At 37.5% G+C, this 23,324-nt stretch overlaps 1 protein-coding gene across 1 annotated transcript; it reads left to right on the top strand.

Moving 5' to 3' along the window:
• The first annotated feature begins 2,249 nt into the window (after positions 1-2,249).
• Positions 2,250-23,317, top strand: LOC139938633 (eukaryotic translation initiation factor 3 subunit C-like protein). Its single transcript, XM_071934232.1, has 21 exons — positions 2,250-2,340; positions 3,663-3,868; positions 4,594-4,789; positions 5,444-5,560; positions 6,549-6,609; positions 7,683-7,750; positions 8,666-8,781; positions 9,107-9,257; positions 10,378-10,640; positions 11,462-11,558; positions 12,202-12,314; positions 12,863-12,986; positions 13,454-13,763; positions 14,369-14,562; positions 16,060-16,185; positions 16,834-16,987; positions 17,638-17,881; positions 18,577-18,642; positions 19,498-19,585; positions 19,968-20,439; positions 21,218-23,317. The coding sequence occupies exons 2-21, from the start codon at positions 3,702-3,704 to the stop codon at positions 21,244-21,246; spliced, it is 3,156 nt and encodes a 1,051-aa protein (XP_071790333.1). The 5' UTR covers positions 2,250-2,340; positions 3,663-3,701; the 3' UTR covers positions 21,247-23,317.
• The last annotated feature ends 7 nt before the right edge of the window (positions 23,318-23,324 follow it).

Genomic DNA, 23,324 nt, shown 5'->3' with positions numbered 1-23,324 from the left:
TATCTAGTGGTTGATTAACCACAGTTATTCTGACGCCATTGTCAATGTACATTCCGCCCAATTACATAGACGGTGGACTTAAACACAATTTGAAAAGAATTTGAACCCTTCGTTAAGACAAAAAGTTGCTTTCTTGTTCCAGAATCTTGAAGGAAGATAGACTGGACGTATCAAATTTTGAGCTGGCTAAATTGGTCAACTATTATTGATTCTGCAATAAAAAGAAAATGTTTGTCTTATCAATTACTAAATTAATTGTTTTATTGTTCGTAAGCATATATTTTTATGTTTGAAAGAAAAACACTTCTATTTCCAGGTGACTTTAAATTGTACAACAGTTAAAGTTAGTAAATTACCGAGCTATATCTGAAACACTCATGATTGATTATTTTTGAATGTTGTCAATAAAATTTAAAAGTTCTTGTGCTATAAAAATTCAACTGTGTCTTGTTTGCAAAATCATTTTTCAAATTTTTGGAATCTTAGTCACCACATTTATAGTTATGTCAGCCGCGAGCAAAAGGTGGTGACACCCTTCGATAAGACAAACATTTTCTTTAAACATTTTCTTTTTACTGCAGAATCAATAATAGTTGACCAATTTAGCCAGCTCAAAATTTGATACGTCCAGTGTATTTTCCTTCAAGATTCTGGAACAAGAAAGCAACTTTTTGTCTTAACGAAGGGTTCAAATTCTTTTCAAATTGTGTTTAAGTCCACCGTCTATGTAATTGGGCGGAATGTACATTGACAATGGCGTCAGAATAACTGTGGTTAATTAACCACTAGATAGTGAACCAAATTTACCCAGCCCCAAAATTTGATACGCCCACTAAATTAGTCTTGAAAGTTCTGGATTACAAATTAAATGTTTTGTTTTAACGAAGGGTATAAATTCTTTTCAAGTTATGGTTTTGTATTTCACAGTGATGTTTTTTTGACATATTAAAAAATGCAAAAAATACAAAATAAAAATTTTTGCCTTTTTGTTTGCGGGTCATCTTTTGACGTTTTGTTAATGTTTTTCACTTTTTATAAATTATTTTTTAATCATGTGAAGCTATGAAATTGACATATTATCAATTAACATATCTAAATTATGCTAATATTGCAGAATTCGTTCGAGTAAAACAGATCTTCACCTTCAGATTTGAGCAAAATGCAACATTTTGTCACCTCCCTGTACTGTATGTGTTCTATTATCCGAATACGCGCCTGGCTGGCTATTTCGGAAATACGCTGCTCGAGTCTCGTACCCTGACCATCACTATAAACCCTACGCCAATCTCATTTAACCATAGGAACCATACTATACCGTTCAGAGTATAGTCTGGCCCGATCTAAAACATTACGGATACGCGGGGATCAAGTAGACAGGAAGCCATACTATATCCCACAATTCCGTTTTCGCACATATATAAGAACGAACATCGCACATGTATATTAAATTATCGCATATGTATACCGTCACAAAACATCGCATACAAATGATCGCATATAATATACTACAAAATTATCAAACATAATATTAAAAATTATCGCATATATATTGCAAATTATCGCACATATATTGCAAATTATTGCACATATATTACAATTTATCGCACATATATTACAATTTATCGCACATATATTACAATTTATCGCACATATATTACAATTTATCGCACATATATTACAATTTATCGCACATATATTACAATTTATCGCACATATATTACAATTTATCGCACATATATTACAATTTATTGCATATATGTTACATTTATTGCATATATATTACATTTATTACATACATTAAATGAATATCGCACATATGTGACAATTATCGCATATATATGAGAAACATCGCACATATATTGTACATTATCGAATAATGCAACGTTTGACACGCCATAGAAGGGCGAACTCATTCACTTCGCATAGGAAAAAAATAAATGAGCCAGAAGGCGAAATAAATAAATATAAATAAAAAAATTCTGACAAAAGTAATCGTATTAAATTTAGTTTTTATCAATGTGACAAACAATTGACGTAGTTTGTGAGTTTGAGCTTTTCTCAAAAATAGCTTATTTTATTTTATTGGAGTTTATGTATATTTTAACTTGTTCAGAAAAATTAGAACGAGGCCGTTTGAGCACAAAGGTCAAATGGATGAAAGCGCAAAGCGCGCCCTCTTGTAACCTCGCTCTCAGTATTTTAACATCGTATGTGCTTGTACTCTGTGGGTTCGAGCGCCCTGAGAAAATAGTTCCTTTTGGTTCGTGCATGTGGTGCCGACGAATGGCTCCAGATTGTAGGTTATTTTCGTCAATTTTAGCATTAATATTACCCTAATCGGTAAGTGTTTTATGTAAAATAAAATATGTATACCTTCTAGTTTACTTTTATGTTATTTATGTCTAATTTGGATAAAGTTATATGGTAATTATTGTTATTTTAAAAAACCAAAAGAATAAGCTGAGAAATGAAACTGGTGTGCTGTCGGCAGTCGCTGAGTTGAGTGAGAAATGTAACGAAGACGGGCATGAATGATTTGGGGTGGGGGGTTGTGATGAAGTGAACCTGGTTGTGTCCACAAGATTGCGTACTCATGCATAATGTGAACCATTGCAGGGATAACTTTCCGCATAGCGCCACCACTTTTTCACTCATTTTTAGAAAAAGGGATATATCAATCAGGTAAATAAGTTCCTATTATTATTTCATATCAAATGAAAAAGTGGTGGCGCCATACGGACACTTTTCCCATTGCAGAATTCGGAAAAGTTTCCGTATGGCGCCACCACTTTTTCATTCGAAATAAAATAATATAGTATCTAATTTACCTGATTGATATATCCCTTTTTGTAAAAATGAGTGAAAAAGTGGTGGCGCCATACGGAAAGTTATCCCAGAATTCACCTGGATGATGACTTCAATTTGTCAATGATCATTTTGTACTTTTGTCAGTTACAATAAACTTATGCCATAAGTTATGGCTTGCGCAACATTTGTCGTAAAAAAAATTATTTAAATTTTATTAAAACCATAAAAAATAATTTTTTAAGCCGAATATGTGCCTAACTTCCCCCTTCCTTGATGACGGTTCAGTTGGATGACCCAGCGAAGGTTCAGAGTCGGAGTGCTCTCAGCAGCTCAGTCTCACTCACTCGGGATAGTTTTCCATGATTCCATGAATTATTAATTTAACCATCCAAATAATAAATATCAAGGTTTTTTTTATTTCAAAGTTAGCCTACATAACTTCCTTGGCCTACATAACTTTATAAGATGAATATGAGTATGACACATAAATGAGCATTCCTGTGGCCTTGCTCATTTTCTTAGCCCTTAAAGTAGTTTTTTATTTTCTAAAGGTTTTCTCAACTAATATGTTTTTTTTTCTTTCTCAACTAACATTTTGTTACAATGCATTTTGCATCGCCAATCCGCCTGGCTGGTTTTGCTGAATGGCCAAAAGGCATTGTAGGGTGGAAAAGGGGGCACTGAAAGCCCCCTTTTCCTTTCCACAGTGCCTTTTTCAGCAAAATCAGTCAGGTGGGAATCGTGATAGACCTTATGATGGGGCTCGTCGTTCAGAAACGCTGTAATGTTGTGTCAATTTTTTATTTATATGTCATGTGACTAGTTTAATGTATCTGTGCTTCATTTCCCAACAGAATTGAACAACAATAACTGCACCTGATAGTGCTCCAATCATGGCGTCCCGTTTCTTTGCGACTGGTTCATCCAGTGAGAGTGAGTCATCCTCCAGCGATAATGAAGAGCCCGTTTTGCAGAAGCCCATCATCACCCAGCAACGGTTCTTCCTTAGCGATGATGAAGAAGAGGTTAAGAGGGTGGTGCGTAGTGCCAAGTCTAAAAGGTAAATTTAACGAAGTCCACAGGGACTTTTTTATACGCCTCTCTTAATATTATGCATGACGTCATAATTCTTACCCAAAATGAGGCTATGGGCGCACGTCCACCGCCACTTGCAGTGGTTGCGCCCATCGCCTCGTTTTGGGTTAGCATTGTGAGATACGTCATGCATAAATATTAAGAGAGGTGTTTATGGAAGTGGCGTGGCGGTGAAGAACACTTAATTCAAACTCTGGTGTTTCTGATCAGTAGAGTATGGATCGAATCCCTAGCCGTGACACTTTTGTCGTTAAGCAAGACACTTAACCATTGCTTCGTCTTTCGAATGGGATGCAAAGTCATTGGTCCCATGTGTTGTGTAACGCATGTAAAAGAACCCAGTGAACTTTTCAAAAAGAGAAGGTGTTTCGCCCCGGTGTTCCTGGCTGTGGCTGCGAAATGCGCCGTAGCACCATGTAAACCCTTATAAGGTGCTACATAATTGGGTCTCAGAATTCATCACTGCAATAACCTATCTTTCTGAAAGCTTGTATACTCAGTGCCTTGAGTACCTCGTTTGGTAGATACGTAGATACTTTGATATTATATATGTGGGACACTCTTATACACCAACATATTCCTAGGAATTTCTTATAGGAAAAAGGCTGTTTCTGCCATGTTCAATTCAATTTAATTCAATTCAATTCAACTCAATTAGATTGTTATCTCTCTTTCATTGTTGTTTTATAGACATGATGAAATCATGGACGTCATCAAACAGCTCAAGAATCAGAAGAAGATCCGAGATGTGTCTCGAGTTCTGTCCAGCTTTGACGATCTGACTCGATGCTACCAGAAAGCACAGAAAGTGCTGAATCCAGACAGCAGCATCCCGCCACGCTTTTACATCAAGACGTTGGTTGAACTAGAGGAGTTTATTAACGAGGTTAGACCACTACCATTTATATCCAATGCATGTAGTACATCTATTATATCATTGCTGTACCCGCTACGTATGACAAGATTCCAATGGCCTCTTTTCAACAGGCACACTCGGTGGTCTGGTGAACAGACATCTGCTCTAGAATGGTAGAGGTCATTGGTTTGAATCCCACCTGTATAGTATGTCTGTGTATTTTATTCCACAGGACTTGGAAATTACCTTGTATAGAGTGCTTATCACACTTATTATTATTTTTTTTAAACCAGGGCAAAACTAAAATGACATAGTTCCATTAACCTTTCAAATCCACTTAAACTGTCAGAACTCGTCTGCCGTTCAACAGATGTCTCAAGACCCAAAACAGTCGTCTTGACTGAGGTCGATGAAGAGTAGGCGTAGGAACCTATGCAAGTTTGTGTCATACTGCATTGCTGTTATAAGCCTTTTTGAGGTAGGGTGGGCACTATAGGAGTGTACTGTTTGGTTTGGGTGTATAGACACAAATTTACCCAAACCTGTAGTGTTGTAGCATTGTGTCCGCCATACCTCAAAAAGGCTTATACTTTTCCGTCCACAGTGTCTCATCAATTTCCTCTCTTTCCATATATCAAATAAATCCATCTTCAGTGACTAATTATTTGTTCCTTTAACTGGCAGTGTTGGGAAGACAAGAAGAAGCTATCTAAGATGAATGCCAGGGCACTGTCCACATTGAGACAGAAGCTTCGCAAGTACTGCAGGGATTATGAAAAAGTGGTTGCAGAGTACAAAGAGGTATGTGTCCGCCAAATCTATTGGTTTTTTTTTTAATTGAATGAAGTGGATTTGTTTCTGTGTCCCGAAACTGCCACAAGCTCATTCATACAAATATTATCAGGGTCCAAACATTCAGTGATAAAGCCTTGGGCCAATAAACTCATGACCTGACAAGTTCAACGGTCTTGTGTTATTGGCCTTCGAGAAAGACTCTGCTAGGGTCAAAACGTCGGGCCATTAAAGACAGTGGACACTATTGGTAATTGTCAAAGACTAGCCTTCACAGTTGATGTATCTCAACATATGCATAAAATAACAAACCTGTGAAAATTTGAGCTCAATTGGTTGTTGAAGTTGCGAGATAATAATGAAAGAAAAAACACCCTTGTCACCTGAAGTTGTGTACTTTCAGATGCTTGATTTCGGGACCTCAAAATCTAATTCTGAGGTCTCGAAATCAAATTCGTGGAAAATTACTTCTTTCTCGGAAACTACGTTACTTCAGAGGGAGCCGTATTTAACAATGTTTTATACCATCAACCTCTCCCCATTACTTGTAACCAAGTAAGGTTTTATGCTAATAATTATTTTGAGTAATTACCACTGCCTTTAAATGACCTAAGTGGATTTGTTTCTGTATCCCAAAACTGCCACATTCTTACAAACATTATCAGAGTCCAAACATTCAGTGAAATAGCCTCGGGCCAATAAACTCATGACCTGACAAGTTCAACGGTCTTGTGTTTTTGGTTTTCGAGAAAGTCTCTGCTAGGGTCGAAACGTCAGCCCATCAATTCTTTAAAAAAATAATAATAACAGCAAGAAATGATGTTCAAGTGTTGACTTTGAGTCTGGTACAATTCAGTTGACCATCAAAATATACTTACCCATATGCCAAATGAGATAGATCTTCACAAATTACATGAAATCTCTTTCTCATGAACAATTTTGGTCTTGAGAAATAAATTCTGGTCCGGTCAATGTTATTGTTTTTTTTTTTTTTCAGAATCCTGATCTTGAGAAGGAGCAAGAGGAGGATCAAGACCAAGGAGATGATGATGATTTGGGTAAGATTATTCATCTTTATCTCAGCATCTGGCAAGAAACTCCAATATCTCACTCCTTGTCTTCCCATAAGGAAATTATTTTTATAAAAATATGAAAAGCTTAGAAAAATGCATCACAGAAATCTTGTTCTGTTTTTAACTTTAAAGGCATTGTACACGTTTGGTAATTGTCAAAGACCAGTGTTCTCACTTGGTGTATCCCATCATAAGCATAAAATAACAAGCCTGTGAAAATTTGGGCTCAATCGGTCATCGAAGTTGCGAGAAAATGATGACAGAAAAAAACACCCTTGTTGGACGAATTTGTGTGCTTTCAAACAGGAATAAAAGACTTCTGGATTGAGAAATTACCTCTTTCTCAAAAACTTCTTTACTTCAGAGGGAGCTGTTTCCCACAATGTTTTATACTATCAACAGCTCTCCAATGCTCGTTACCAAGTCAGTTTTGAAGTTAGTATTTCTTTTGAGTAATTACCAAATGTGTACCTTCCCTTTAAGTAAGATTTCAAACATGGTGGGAGTATAATCAGTTTGCAGTAGCACCATGTGTAAATCTATTTTTTGTAAGGTTGGTTTTGAAAAGAACCGGTGGTTGACAACTCACCAGTTTGATCAGTATGCTCTGATTGACTTCAGGAGAATGGACGATCAGAGCGTACTAACCAAATCATTAAAATTTACACATGGTGCTACCTGCAAACCTAACTTGATTTGTAACTTGACTTTTTCTTTTTAGCAGTATCATCTGGTTTCACTTACAATGGTGACTAACTATTTGCTATTTATATAAAACCAACATCGCATTTTAACATGTTGATATTTAGAGGAGAATTCATGAAAAAGTCCCTTACTCAAAAGTAATGTTTATTATGTTTTTTTTTCCTTCTTATAATAACAATTATTGTTGCTTTGTTCAAACAAGGGCTTGGCCGTAGACCACAGCTTCTATCTGTACTTTAGATTAAGTTGCAGACAACAATCCCAACCAGAACGGGCCAAAACAAAATTGTTTCAAACTGATAGAAAACAACCTTGCTTTGTTGGTATTTGATGTGTTTATTTAAATATTACAGGGTCAGATGACGAGGATGGTATGGGCATCCCGGGTTCCAAGAGGACACCGTCAAAGAAGACGGGAGAGGTAATTTAAATTATCTCTGATTTATTGTTTTTCCGAATTGTTCCTTAAAAGATTTGTTTGTTCATTAACACTTTTGGTTTTGTCTCATTGAAAAAAGGGACCATGCATTTTTTTAATTCAGCTCTGACAAGACTTGCATGCCATTGTTTACTATAGAAGAAATATTGATGCCTTACTGCTTTGTAAAGAATGTGTTTAATCTTTAACGTAATGTGGCATTTTGGCTACAAGATATATGAATAGAATTCAATTCAAAACCTTTGTATATACATTTAGGCACATTGATTCACTTAATAATGTTGTTTGTGTGTGGCAAGTATATTAACTCAAGCACAAAACAAGCAAAATAAAACATTTTCCTATTGTGTTTGTCATTCTAAGCCTTTGCTATTACTCTTCTATATCCAATGTTATTTTAGGATAGCAACAGTGATAGCGATAGAGGGTATCCTGCTATGTTTCTCATTCTAAGCCTTTGCTATTACTCTTCTATATCTAATGGTATTTTAGGATAGCAACAGTGATAGCATTCTATGCCTTGGCTATAACTTAAGCTTGGGCGATATCGATTTATTTTATTCACGATATATCGCCGACAATATATCGCGATATTCGATATAATCGCGATTAATGAAATTTGACATCATCAGTCGTAAAACTCCAAGTGAAAGTTGTAGAAGAGACAGTCCTTGTATAAGAGAGGTGTTCTAATGACATATTCTTCTGGTTTTACTCCAAATCTATGGGGTATCAGCTAGCAAATACATCGCGATATTTAATCGATATATCGATATTTCGATTAAAACCAAATCCATCCGATATCGAAATCGTGTCCAAATTAATATCGCGATATTCGATAATATCGTGATATCGCCCAAGCTTACTATAACTCTTCTATTTCTAATGTTGTTTTAGGATGATGACAGTGATAGCGATAGCAGTTTCTGGGATGACAGCAGTGAAAGTGAGAGTTCCAGCTCGGAAGCTGAAGTTGGCTATGCGGGACTCACTGCAGCATATTTCTTGAAATCGTAAGTTCAATTCAACTCAATTCAACTCAATTGTAGTAATTTTTCTGTGATAAAAAAGTCTTTATCTTGAAGTAAAAAACACTAAATGTTATTTTTGTTTTCTATTCATCAATAGATAGCTCAGTTGATAGAGCGCCGGTACACTAGTCCGAAGGTCGTTGGTTCAAATCCCGCTCCAGTCAATTGTTATTCGTTTAAACCCAAGTCACTTAAAATAGAATGAGCTTCCAGTATTAGTTAATCTGTACAAATTGTTTTCAGGTTGTCATCAATTCATTTCCTAATGACTAATGAATGTCTATTGATAATTTATTTCAACCTCAAGGAATAATCCTGAGAAGGAGGAGAAGTTTCTGACGAAACGAATCCAGCGCCGGAAGGAGCGTGATGAGAGAAGAGCTAAAATAGAAGAAGAAGATGATGATGAAGAAGAAGAAGGATGGGAGAAGGTCAAAGGTGGAATCCCCCTCAGCAAGGTCAAAGAAGCTCTCTTCATTATTTGTTCTGTGCATTGTCGAAGGCCGGATGTCCATGAGTCTGTCATGCGTTGTACATAGTGCACAATGCGTTTCCATAAAAATGAACACCAAGCAGCACTTACAATTCATGTATAGGTGTGGTGTACCGTGTTGTCTTTAAAAATAATGTGCTTTGCTTGGCGTGTATTTTCAGTTTAAAGGATTATGCACAGCGCATGTGGACACGTGGATTTTAGGCCAGCTCACAATTAAGAACCATATGCACTCATCATGAAAGGGTAGTGGTAGACATGTTGGTTCTGCCAAGGAATGGCTGGACATAAGGTTTATCACGATTCAAAACCGCAATGCGTTATGGGTAGGCAGATGGGGCATTTGCTACCGCAGTGTATGTTGTCATGCACGACGTACACACGCATGGCCTATATCCTCATAAGGGTTCAACAGCACCCTCTTTTAATATTTTGCTCTTTGCTATGAATCTTATGAAATTTTACTTATTTGTCTGAGTTTGTTTCCGGTACTTAGCTTCTTTTTTTAGCATTAAGGCAGAGTCACACTGTAGCGATAACAAAAACGATAAAGATAACGACGCAATAGAGAATGCATTCTATTGGTTGAATGAGCGTGTGTGTATTCTGCTTGGAGCAATTCAACCAATAGAATGCATTCTCTTTGCGTCGTGATCATTATCGTTATCACTGCAGTGTGACTCAGCCTTAAGTGTGACGTGCTATACACCTGACATTATTACCACAGCAATACTTGGTTGTGCCAATTTGAGGAATCAGTTTACCAGCGTGTGTATAGTTTTAGATGAGCATTTTAGGTTCATATCAGTGGTTTCTTTTGGGGAATGATTTCATCCAACAGTCTTGCATAGCAAACTGTTTAGACTGAACAAGTTTTGTGCATACGGAATGCTGCATATTTAGTAGCAAATGATGATTTTTGAGTTGCAACTGATACTATTTCAGTAGCATTTTGCTGTGCTAGGCAAGGTCAATGTTCACTTAGTATTTTTATTTACCGTCGTTGGTATACAATGGAAGTAAACAGTCATATATTTTGATGAGTCTGTGTTTGGCAATGTGTGATTCTTTTATTTTGTTCACAGGAAAAGCCTAAGATGTTTGCTAAAGACACTGAGATCACTCACGCCCTGGTCATCAAGAAGCTAAATGAGATTGTGTCTGCCCGTGGCAAGAAAGGAACCAATCGGAAGGAACAAATTGAGTTGCTTCGTGAGCTGAGGACGATCGCCGACCAACACAACTTGGGACCAGCCATGGATATGAAAGTCTTGTTCAATATCACTGCTGCTATCTATGACTACAACCCTAATGTAGCCACATGTATGAAGCCGGATATGTGGGCAAAGTATGTACTTATTTTAAACTCCAGGTTTTTTTAAATTATTACTATTCTTTTTTATTCCGCCAACACAATGATACAAATCAATACAAATATACTTCCAGATGGGCTCAGAGAAACAAAAGCAAAGTAAGTACTGTGGTCCAAAGACCTACCACCCCACATCTGGTTGTAAAACAAGTAGAGTTAAAAATGTAACCATTTTTGTAAATATAAAAGATAACTATATATATAAAAACGTGTACATGTCCATCAAAGGTTAACAATTTAAATACAACATTTAAGGCATGAAATGAGAGATAGTAAAACAGTTTTAATAGTCAAAAGAGGGGAAAGTCTTTGCATTGCATTCTCCAGATCGGCCTAGTCTGGTACCTGTTTGCCACACATTTCATTGAGAATTGTGTATGGGTGTTTGTCCTACGTATGTACCTATGCAAAAGCTTACCCCAAACCAAAATACATGTAACAGGCAAAATTGTTGGTGGCTTTATAACTTTTCTTTGATCAGTAATAATAGCTTTTGAAAATTTTAATGTTAGTTTTCTGCTCAAATCAGCCTTGTTTCTGGCAATTTAGTTTTAATAATTTGTTACTTTCTCCAGATTGAAATACTTCACACTTTTTGAGCAGCTTCTCTCTAGAATTGAGATTTGTTACCAAAAGCTTCTTACAATCTATTACTGGGTTACAATAGGATGCAAGTGTCATCATTTATACTGTAACGTTGGGACTTTGTTTAGAGTTTTTCAGCACTGTTTGTCACCCTGGTTATACATTTTGTTTATGGCAAAAACTAACCCTCTCAAATGTCTTTAATCTTTCAGGTGCCTGGACAGCATTTCTGAGATGTTGGATTTGCTCATCGCAAATCCAGATATCACTATCAATGAGAACGTGCAGGAAGATACAGAAGTTTATGGGGTATGTTATAATAATAGTACTGATAATAGTGGATTCTTATTTATTGCTCAAGTCCATTCCTCAGTGACACTCATGGCATTCTAATATTCAGTATTTTTCTTGCAAGGTATTGTGGAGCTAAGTATGAGGCCTATTTTATTACATAGCACCGTGTGATGGTTTTAACAAGGTGCTCTTTTCGAGACTTGGTTCTTTTATTAATCTGGGTTTTTTACCCTATATACACTGATGTGTAATAGCACTGTATACTCTAAATCACAGGCATACTACTCGGTGGGATCCGAACCCACGACCCTCGCGATTCTAGAGTAGTGTCTTACCAACTAGACTACTGAGATTGCACGGTAGCTAGAGGCAGTTCGAATCCTATGTTTTGACAGTGGTTTCTTTTTATTGCATTACTCCGGACCAAGTTTTTTGCTTGTGGACACAAGTGTCACGACCGGGAGTCGAACCCACCCTATGCTGATCAGAAACACCAGAGCTTGAGTCTGGTGCTCTTATCCACTCAGCCACGGACAGTGGTTATCTGTTGATTGTCGTGGACTAATTTTGTCAAGGTCCCATGTATTAAATACAATATTGTTAAATCAACATACACTGTTTTTATATTAACAACTTTGACTGTGCCTTTGTATTTCAGGAGAAGCCATATCGCATCCGTGGCTGTGTTCTCACCATAGTGGAACGTATGGACAAAGAATTCACTAAGATCCTCCAGTCTGCCGATGCTCACTCCACAGAATTTGTAGATAGGTGAGATTTTTCAGATTAATTTTTTTGTTGAGAGATAGCCTAACATCACAAGGCCTGGCGTCCACTTTAAGGTGAGGGCTACACTTAATTTGACAGGGGTTATCAACTCAAATCAACTGCCACTCACTCCTGGGGCTGAAACAGGGTTACCCCCTTCACAGTCTGTAAGGATGTAGGCTTGGGTATCATCGGCTAGGAGCCTGGTTGGTAGAGCAGAAAGCACTACCATCCTAACTGTTATGCAATAATGGTAAGGTGCCTTGCTTTTAAGGGAAAAAGTGTCTGGACCGAGTATCAAACTCACACTCTGCTGCTGACGAAACCTGAGCTTGGATCCAGTGAACTAGACCGAGTGGCCACGACCTGCTACTAGATAAAGAATAAACAAACTGGGTTTGAAGTTCTGCTTCTAATCCTTCAATATTTCAATGGCAGGGTTCTCTGGAATGAGGTCCTCGGAATGAGTGATTTGATTTAATGGTTTAGTGGAAATTGATCTTCTCAATTCGGAAATGTTTCTTATTTAATTCTTCTACTTTTGACCTCAGGTTGAAGGATGAGACAAAGGTGACCGGTCTGATAACCAAGTTGCAGTCATATCTAGAAGAGCGAGGGAGCCCTTCTGATCTTTGTCGCATCTACATACGTTATATCAACCACATCTACTACAAGGTAAACTCACTCGAGTGTGGCATTTCCTTTTCGGAAGTTACATGTTTCGTGTTTTGGTTTTGTTTTGGGGTTTTTTAGTTAAAAGGTTCTGTTTATAAATTTCAAATAACTTGGAATTAAACAGAGAAAAATTGCACAGAGCGAGATTTGAACCTGCAACCGCTGGGTTAACATGCTGGCTCTCGGCCAACTCAGCTATCCAGCCCTATGTTGGCGGTAGCCATATTTTTTAAAGATCCTTGTTCAGGAGTGCCAGTCATAAGCCATACAACCATTACCTGTGGTGTAACCAGTGAAACCTGTGTAACCAGGTGTCTACAAACGGTTCTTAACAAAAACATCACTACTGAAATAAGATTTACACATGGTGCTACTGCAAACCTCACCTATCCAACTTTGAGGATTTATCATTTTCATGCCATCTCATCCCTTGTAAATACTAAATAAAACCATTAATGTTCCCACAGTATGACTACAATAAGCTGCAGCAGTTGGAGAAGCAAGTACAAGAACGACGAGAGCGTATCTTGAAGGAGAGCAAGGGGGAGTTGAAGGACCCAGAGTCTCCCGTTGATAACAGCGAAGTCATCGAGACTAAAGAAGAGAAAGGAACCATCGAGGAGAGTGAGAGGGAGACAGAGGGATCCCCGGAGGAGAGGAAAGTAGAGGAGAAGAAAGAGGAAGAAGAGAAGAAAGAAGAGGAGAAGAAAGAAGAAGGACAGGAAACCGAGAAGAAGGAAGAGACCAAGGACAATGAGGAGGTTGAGAAGTCTGAAGGTTAGTGGATGAATTTATGAGCTTCATTTGACGTGTACAAGATTTTTCCATGAAGTTTTTGTTGACCATTTACACTTAAATTTCTATAACTGACAATTTCCTTGGGAATAGCTGTCACTGTTATTAAAAGTCCAGAAATCCAAGTGTGATGCATTCAAGATAAAAGAGTCGTTTTTGGTACATATCAGTTTGGAGAAACAAGCCAAAACATGAGTGAAATTTTCAAAAAAGAATTGTTATTTCCAAAATAAATCGTATTTTAATTTGGCAACTTCCTGCCTGATAAATAACACCAAAAATTGTTACAATTATCTTTCAAAGAAAATGTGCCTTTGTGTTTTTGATAAACAACTTGACTTTAAACCCCTTTTCTCAATTTTATTCTCACATCTCTTGGTGTTTCTACTTTCTAAAGTGTTTAACCAAAGGTGGTATCGGCAGAGGGTTTTAACAGTATTAAGGCGTAGATTATGCTCTTTTCAAATGTTTTAGAAAAATTATAAGGACCTGGGCCAACAGCCAACTCATTTTGCTTGAACGCATCACAATCATTTATAATAGTGGATTTCATACACGTGTATAATTACATTTTTGTTCTAATACAGAGTCCACAGTGGAGTTAATGGACCGCATGTGCAAGTTCATCTACTCCAAGGACACTACTGACCTGATCCGTACCCGAGGCATGCTGTGTCACATCTACCACCATGCTCTCCATGATCGCTGGTACATGGCTAGAGATCTCATGCTAATGTCCCACCTCCAGTCCAATATACAACACTCCGATATTCCTACACAGGTAAACAGCCAATTTAATATAGACCAGTCCAATATACAATAGTCCAATATACAACACTCCGATATTCCTACACAGGTAAACTAACTATTTACTTTAGACCAGTCCAATATACAACACTCTGATATTCCTACACAGGTAAACAGCAAATTTAATATAGACCAGTCCAATATACAATAGTCCAATTTACAACACTCCGATATTCCTACACAGGTAAACTAACTATTACTTTAGACCAGTCCAATATACAACACTCTGATATTCCTACACAGGTAAACAGCAAATTTAATATAGACCAGACCAATATACATTTTTGTACAATAGTCCAATATACAACACTCCGATATTCCTACACAGGTAAACTATTTACTTTAGACCAGTCCAATATACAACACTCAGATATTCTTACACAGGTAAACTAACTATTTACTTTAGACCAGTCCAATATACAACACTCCAATATTCATACACAGCTAAACAAACCACAAGGGAAACTGACTGGGTAATTTGTTTTTTTAATGATTTGGGGTGAACAAAGAAAAATTGACTAGAGTGGGATTTGAACCATTGGCCTATGGATTAACATGCAAGCGCTCTACCAACTGAGCTATCTAGCCCTATGTTGGCAGTCTCCCTGTTATTTCAGATGTTAACATATTTCTGAAATAAAAAATTGCATCCCCTTAAAGGAACACGTTGCCTTGGATCGGTCGAGTTGGTGTTTGAAAAGCGTTTGTAACCGTTTTTTATAAAATGCATATGGGTAGAAAGATGTTGTAAAAGTAGAATACAATGATCCACACAAACATGCCTCGAAGTTGCGTGGTTTTCCTTTTACCTCGTCGACTAACACATCGGCCATTTATGGGGGTCAAAATTTTGACTCCCATAAATGGCCGACCATGTTAGTTCGCACAGTAGAAGGAAAACCACGCAATTTCGAGGCAAACTTGTGTGGATCATTGTATTCTACTTTTAAAACATCTTTCCAACCATATGCATTTTATAAAAAACGGTTACAAACGCTTTTGTTTTGACCAACTCGATCCAAGGCAACGTGTTCCTTTAAGGTGATTACCTGGCTGCTTCCCAGGCTGTATCAAAAACTTAGGTATGATCCCTGGCTATACAGTAGTTAATGGTTGTATGGCTTCTGACTGGCACCCCGAACAAAGGTATTGACAAAAAAACAAATGTCTTCGTTCAACCCAAAATAATTTAATAATGATAATGTATATCTGTGTTGCGAGAGCTGTTGCACACCAACCTTAAGTCAAATACATTTTTATATTTGCCTCCACATCACAGGTACCCATTTACCTCCTTGGTGACGAGAAGCAATTTTCGTGACTTGCTCAAGGACACAAGTGACAAAACTGAGAAACGAAACTCACACTCTCATTGCGTAGCCATCACAACACAAACTCATTTTACTAGATCATTTGGCCACAACATGCGGAATATTTATGCATTCACACCACTGCTTTGTATTTCCACCAGATCTTATACAACAGGACCATGGTGCAACTGGGTCTGTGCGCATTTCGTCATGGTAACATCAAGGATGCTCATCATGCATTGCTGGATATCCAGAGCGGTGGTCGAGCCAAGGAGCTCCTTGCACAGGTTGGAATAGAACCCCAAACCTTTCAACTGATTCCTAACTACTAAATTTTGAGTCAAATCAACAAGTGACCCAAAAAAATTATTGCAAAGGGTTGTCAGAAAGTTTTCGAATAAAAGTATTGTTTAAAAGTTATATTTTTACTGAGCTTCAGCTCCCTGGGATGGTATGTTAGGACCCTTACTCGCTCTAGGAAAATACAACACCATTATGGTGACTCAAAGCGTAAGCTGTTTGACTGAATATGGTGGTCTGCCTAATCTTGGGCTTGCCTCCCATAATAATTACAATGCTGGCAGCCTATCGATCTCTTGTAATCCTCACTTGGCAAACAAAAGGTCTGTAATTACATAACCATCCCTGGAAAAAGGGAGATTTTAAGCATGGAGTCCAGTACCCTGTGGCCTTATTGGTTACAGGGCAAACAAAGCACAACACAGAAAGTGCATGCAATGTGCACGCTACACAATGGAATGTCCAAGCATGTTACACCCTTTTCAGACAGGCGCTCTGTTTCATTGCGTCTTCTATAAATATTATTCTAGTAGTTCTTTATACATCTTTGTTCTGTAGACCTTCTTTTGCATTACTTGTATACATGTACATTTTGCAATATGGAAATAATTGTCATGTTGAATTGAATTTTCCAGGGGTTGTTGATGCAGAGGCAGCAGGAGCGAGATCCTACCCAGGAGAAAATTGAGAAGAGTCGTCAGTTACCGTTCCATATGCACATTAATCTAGAACTACTGGAATGTGTCTATCTAGTGTCTGCTATGCTGCTGGAGATACCATACATGGCCTGTAAGATTTTATATCATTATTTCATATGCACGTTAATCTAGAACTACTGGAATGTGTCTACTTAGTCTCTCTGCTATGCTGCTGGAGATCCCATACATGGCCTGTAAGATTTAACGTCTCACCCATACATGGCCTGTAAGATTTAACGTCTCAAGATGTAGCCATTTTGCATTCATTGTGATGTAACCAAACCAAGGCTCAGTGGAAATATTGTCTGTAGACGTACTAATGCAGGGGTCCAAATTGCCACTAGCCCGCTAGCCTGGGATGACCAGATTTACAGCCGGGCTACTTATTTATCCAGTTTGATAGCCTGACAGGCTAGTGGAAAAATAATGCACAAATCAACATCACAAACAATAATGAACTGTGCTGATGGTATTGTAAAATGAAATATTTTCGATGACCAATTTGTGCCGTGACTCAAGAAGTTATGTTTTTTTTCGGGCAACCAAAATCTCCTCAGGGCTACTAAAAATTCTGAGTTACTAGAGCCCTGCTGACTACCATGAAAGAACACTTTATTTCAACCCTCTAAATGTTATTTCCTTGCCAATTATTTTTGTTAATGAACTTGCCAAAATTTCCTTCTTGTTAATATTGGCATTCCCCAGTTTAATCTGAGCAATCTTTTCCATACCTATCCACAGCCCATAACTTTGACATCCGTCGCCGTATGATCAGCAAAAGCTTTCATCATCAGCTGAGACTGAGTGAGCGTCAGACCCTAGTAGGACCCCCAGAGAGTATGCGAGAACACGTGGTGGCCGCGTCCCGCGCAATGCGCTACGGCAACTGGAAAGCGTGTAAGGATTTCTTGGTGAATGAGAAGATGAATGGGAAGGTGTGGAATCTCTTCCCAAACAGCGACCATGTTCGTGATCTCATCACAAGGTGGGAAAGAATTCAGTATTTTACTATTAATTTAGTACTTGTTCTCTCTCTTCCTACCTTTGTTTTTGTCTTTTGTGTTTCCAACCTCTTGTCTTTATGACTTGAGTGGTTCAGTTTAGGTAAGTTTATTTTTACTAGATTTAAACAAGAAACAGACAGATCAAATTCAAAACATTAAATGAAATACTTTTGAATTGATTCTGTTGTACTTACAGTTTTCACAGTTTTCCCCTTCATATGCTTTGGCAACTGCAAGTATATGTTGCATTTGGACCATTGATGCACGTCCCAAAGTTTAGGCAAGGGTTGAAGATGCACGCCATGACGACTGTAGATAAAAGTAAAAGAAAACATTCATTTTACGTTACAACTTGGATTTAAATATGATTTGAGGCACTGCATGGTGAGGTATCAATGTATATTTGGTTTGCAGGAAGACCATGTGTGTATCTACTAGCTAGGTAGAGTTTGTTCTTTAGAGAACTGTCTTTCTATATTCTACCACTGCAGAGTAGATTTATCGGATGTTCGGGAGACTTCTCAGTTCTGAGAAGAACTGTCCTGCTTCTACCTGGATGGAAGGTATAGAAAATTGGCTGGGACTACTACTTTAGCTTATAGGATGATTATTAACTGCACTACCCCGGAGTGAGTTCTTCAATGTTTTTGTTGTTTATATTTCTCTGACATAACAGGAAGATTCAAGAGGAGAGTTTAAGGACCTATCTTTTCACCTACGGGAGTGTTTACGACTCATTGAGGTAAGTCAAGTATAGTCAGTCAATCAATCAATCAATCAAGCTATCAATCAATCTATCAATCAATTAATCAATCTTGGAACCATATTCCCAAGGACACGACAGATTTTCACTCTCCATCTTGCGCTCTTTGGTGTTTCGTGTAGAAGGTGCTGTTAGCGATGATGTAACATTCCCAACTCTTCCATGGCCAACCCCGTCTAGTTTTCCCAGTTACTGTTTCAAGTGGTTAAGATATCCTCTCTATGTGGGGTGGGGGTTCCAATGCCACCTTAGTAGTCGCTGGATTTGTTTTTCCTGCAGGACTAAGAACACATTACTTATCACACACCAATGTAAAAGCAAAATCTTAGTAAAGAATAATCTGGTGACCATGACGAGCATTGTCTGCATACAAAACCTTCTTATTCAGGGAATATGATTTTTGATTTGATTTTATTTGAGTTTATTCGGATAAAAACATGTAAAAAATACATACACAGCAACGGGAGAAATAACGATGAATAAGATAAGCCAAAAATAGAACATAAGATAAAAATATGGCACAAGAATATCCCAGGGTAACTCAATAAAGCCAATATCTTATGTTAGGCTTTCTTCCATTGGGGTCCTTACAAAAACGCCAACATTATAAAAAACAAATGAAAGTAACAAAAACGGACAAACCTTATACAGGAGCAACAGGAAGAGACATGGAAAACGAGCAAGACACAAATAAATAAATAAATAAATTATTTATTAAATTATTTATAAAATTAATTAAATTAGATTATATCAAAAAACTTCAGATGGCTGACTGAAATTAAGATAATATTATTAAAGATTGAATTATTGAGTTTGTGATTTCTCCCTGTGTAGTATGAACACATTGGCTGAGATGTTTGAATTGGAGAAACCTGTAGTACACAGTATCATCAGTAAAATGATCATCAATGAAGAACTCATGGTAAGATATAATAATAATAATCGGTTTTTAAATAAGGGAACATACAGAACCAAATATATCTTGCTGATTTGTGTTGGCTTGGTACATCCCAAAATCAACAGTATTTATTGAGTGATAATGCCCTCTCGTGATAACATGTATATTATGTGTCGTATATGTTCGATTGTTAACACTTTTTCAGTACAAAAATTAGATCATGTACGATAATCGCCTCTGAATTCTTGAAATAGATCATGAATTGATTAACTTGGTATCTTTGATACCAAGTGTAAAATGATAAGTGTATTATACCACTGATCTTTGAAGTCGTGTTTATATAGTGGTCTTGCATTTGAAACAAAGAAAGATATCTAACTGTGTTTAATGATGTTTGACTTATCAGGCCTCCTGGGATGAACCTGCCCAGACGATCGTCATGCATCGCTGTGAGCCAACCAAGCTACAACATCTCGCTCTACGTCTCTCAGACAAGGTCAATAACCTTGTAGAGAACGGAGAAAGACTCCTAGAGTACCGCCAGAATGATGGGCGTGGATTCAAGCAGGGTGATGGGCGCAACTTCAAACAAGATGGGCGAGGCTACAACAAGGGAGAGCGAGGCAACTACAATAAGGGCGACCGTGGCTATAAACGAGATAATTACAAGAGAGGCGACGGCGGAGGCTACAAGAGAGGAGGCGGCGGTGGCAGAGGAGGGTACAGTAGGGGAGGAGGCCGAGGAGGGTACAATAGGGATGACGGCGGAGGGTACAAGAGAGGCGACGGTCAGGGGTACAAGAGGGGAGACAGCCAGGGGTACAACCGTGGGGAGAGAACTGCCTATGGACGGAGTACTTATGGGGGCAGTGACCGAGGTAAGTTAACGGGGATAAACAAGAGGATGAAGGGATACAATGGGGTGACAGGGGATTTAGGTTACAGACATGAGTAGTAAAATGGGTGAAGGTCGGGCTAAACTGGGCATGGCCAGGGGTGGGTAAACCTTGACATATTAGATAAGAAAACAGATGGCGGTCAAACTATTGTTAATGATTCCACCTTAAAGACAATTCATCAAATGTATAGGTTTCTTTAACATCAAATTAATGAGCATGACTGGCAAGTTCCTAGATTTGAATTTTGTCAAAAAAAATTTCAAAGTGATGAGACCTTAATCGTCACTGTACATTGGAATATCCAGTGCTGGCACAGTGGCAATTTAAATATGCATGGCATCACTTTTGCATTTTGACGAAGTGACAAACCCCTACATAAAATGTTTTTTAACTTTGCAGCCAGATCGTTTTTCGTTTTGACAGAGTTATAAATAACTTTTTAAAATAGAGGCAATGATAAAAAGTGTTGACAGTTTTGAAAGTGTAAAGAAATCAGCTTTATTTATGTTATTTGTGTAGTGAAATGTTCACGATAAAATGGAAAATAGTGTCCTTAACAGCAGTGTGAAGTATAGATCAAACAAGATTTATCTCAAACCATGGAATTATGATATATGGTTGATGTCACTATATCAAATTTATAATGACAAGTTCTACTTGAAATTTTCAATGTTGTGCTGGGGGGGAAAAACACATGTTAGAATATTCCTTTTTTTCAATGTCTAACGGAGGCCATTTTTTTCTTCTTCCTATACAGGTCGACCAAGGAACCAGAATTCTTACTAAACTGAATCACTACATCGTGAACTTGGTCCCCAATCTCCGTATCATCAGTTGACTTCACTTGGCAGTTTCCTTAGCAAACTTTTACTTTAGTGAAGGTTATTTATATTTCTTAAGTCATGTCCATCTTTCAGTTTTACTTGTGTAAAACACTTCAATAAAAAAATGTCAATGGGAGCCAATACATGTTGTATGTAACTGCAAACTACAGAAATATCTTGTTTTGTAAGTAAGTTACCAGCCAAACTACAGTATCATTTTAATTGGTTGGCCCCCTGCTACAAAGCAGCTTTACGAAATTGGCCCATGTCCATGAAAGCCATACACTTTGTAAAATTTGAGGCCCCAACTTTTCACTGCGACAATTCCTTGGCAGTTATTAGATGTCAAAATAAATTTACCAATCTTGTTTATTTTGTGTTAAAGCTAAATGTACAGGGCCCGATATCATATATTTTGTGAGCACACAATTTTATTGAGCACAAAATGCCATGCTTAGCAGAAAAAAATAATAAGCTAAGATTACAGATAGTTGATTTTACTTGTGTGCATTACTTGTGGAATGTTTGCTGAAAAATACATATTTGCTGCTACAAATTGTTATGAAATTGGGCCTAGGAGTGCTAGGCAAAACGGTGTTAAAATGTTTAACCTAAAATAAATTACAGATTTCAGAGGCAAGTGTTGGACACTTTTGGAATGGTTCTTTCCAATTTACGAAGAATTAAGAGCTTTTTTCAAAATGCCGACTTGACTTGGAATTGGTTTGGAGCATGACACAAAAACCAGTCATAACCAATACTAGATTAGTTTAACTTCCAAGAGGTAACCAGTAACTTTTGGTTATTTAGCTGTGAAAACAGTTTAGCAAATCAATAATAGTAGTATGAATTAAACCAGCATAAAACCAGAACAGATCCAACTTTGTTTGGCAAAAGAACTTCTGACTTTTATTAAAAAATCACAAAATAAATGTATTTTAAAATATCATGAGTGACTGGTGACATGGATACAAATAAAATGTGTCGTACAATAATTGCAATTTGGTATCTTTTGTTTTTTAATCATGCGAGGTATATAGATTGATAATGCTTGTTCCGAGAGTGCAATAGTGAGAATATTTTAGAGAGTTGAAGTATGGAATGTTCCTGTAAATGCTGCGAATCCATGCCAAGTTGAATGGAACACTCCATCTTTCAACTAATACAAATATTCTCTCCAATGCACAAATGCAAATTACTCCTTCAACTTCACAATTCCTCCAGAGTCAATACTCAGTACATGTATTGTCTGGTTTTGATGAACTGCACACTGACTCATTTGGTCATCTTACCGTGCCTACATGGGTGTGCCTGTATACTTATTATAAATCATGTAAAATGGCAGTGGGATAGAGTTAATATAGGATTTGAGGCATTGCATGGTGAGGTATCAATGTATATTTGATTTGCGGTAACACCATGTGTGTATCTACTGGCCAGGTAGGGTTTGTTCTTGGAGTTGCTTTATTCTACTGCTGTGGAGTAGATAATCGGAGGTTCGGGAGACTTCTCAGTTCTGAAAAGAACTGTCCTGCTTTTTAACTATTACCAGGGCGGATGGTATAGAAAATAGACTGGACTACTACTTTAGTTTATATGATCGTAATTAACTGTACTCCGCGGAGTCAGTTCTGAATTAGTCTCAACGTTTCGACTAGCTTTCTCTAGTCATCGTCAGGAGACTGACAAAGTTAATGTATAAGGTCTCTAGCAGAATATTTGGTAGAGTTCTCACATGCCGAGAGATTCTGACGGATATAAGAGATTAGAAAAATGAGTTTAATTGGATTAAAATGGCAGAAGATAAAAAGCATACGTTAGTGTCCAAGTTTATGTACATGCATAGTTCTCTTTCAGTAGACTTAAAACGCCCATTAGACAAAACTTTTTTTTAATAGGAAAAGCAACAGTGCTCTTGGCCACATTTATAAATGCCCGGAACAATCTTGGGCCATCCTTTTTTTGGACAAGGAATTGTGTAGCTTTAGGGCATGTACAGTAACTATTATAACACCCCTTGCAAGTATTCTGCCTGCTCAT

Source organism: Asterias amurensis, chromosome 6 (assembly GCF_032118995.1).
Source record: "Asterias amurensis chromosome 6, ASM3211899v1".
NCBI lineage: Eukaryota > Metazoa > Echinodermata > Asteroidea > Forcipulatida > Asteriidae > Asterias > Asterias amurensis.
The sequence above is the reverse complement of the archived record's forward strand: the minus strand, read 5'-3'. Positions and strand labels throughout refer to the sequence as shown.

Bases quoted from the DNA above. Each gene is read 5' to 3' on its own strand.
- LOC139938633 (XM_071934232.1), top strand. From the start codon at position 3,702: ATGGCGTCCCGTTTCTTTGCGACTGGTTCATCCAGTGAGAGTGAGTCA. The intron at 12,987-13,453 runs GTAAACTCACTC...ATGTTCCCACAG, and splicing joins TCAACCACATCTACTACAAG to TATGACTACAATAAGCTGCA. The intron at 18,643-19,497 runs GTAAGTCAAGTA...CTCCCTGTGTAG, and splicing joins AGTGTTTACGACTCATTGAG to TATGAACACATTGGCTGAGA.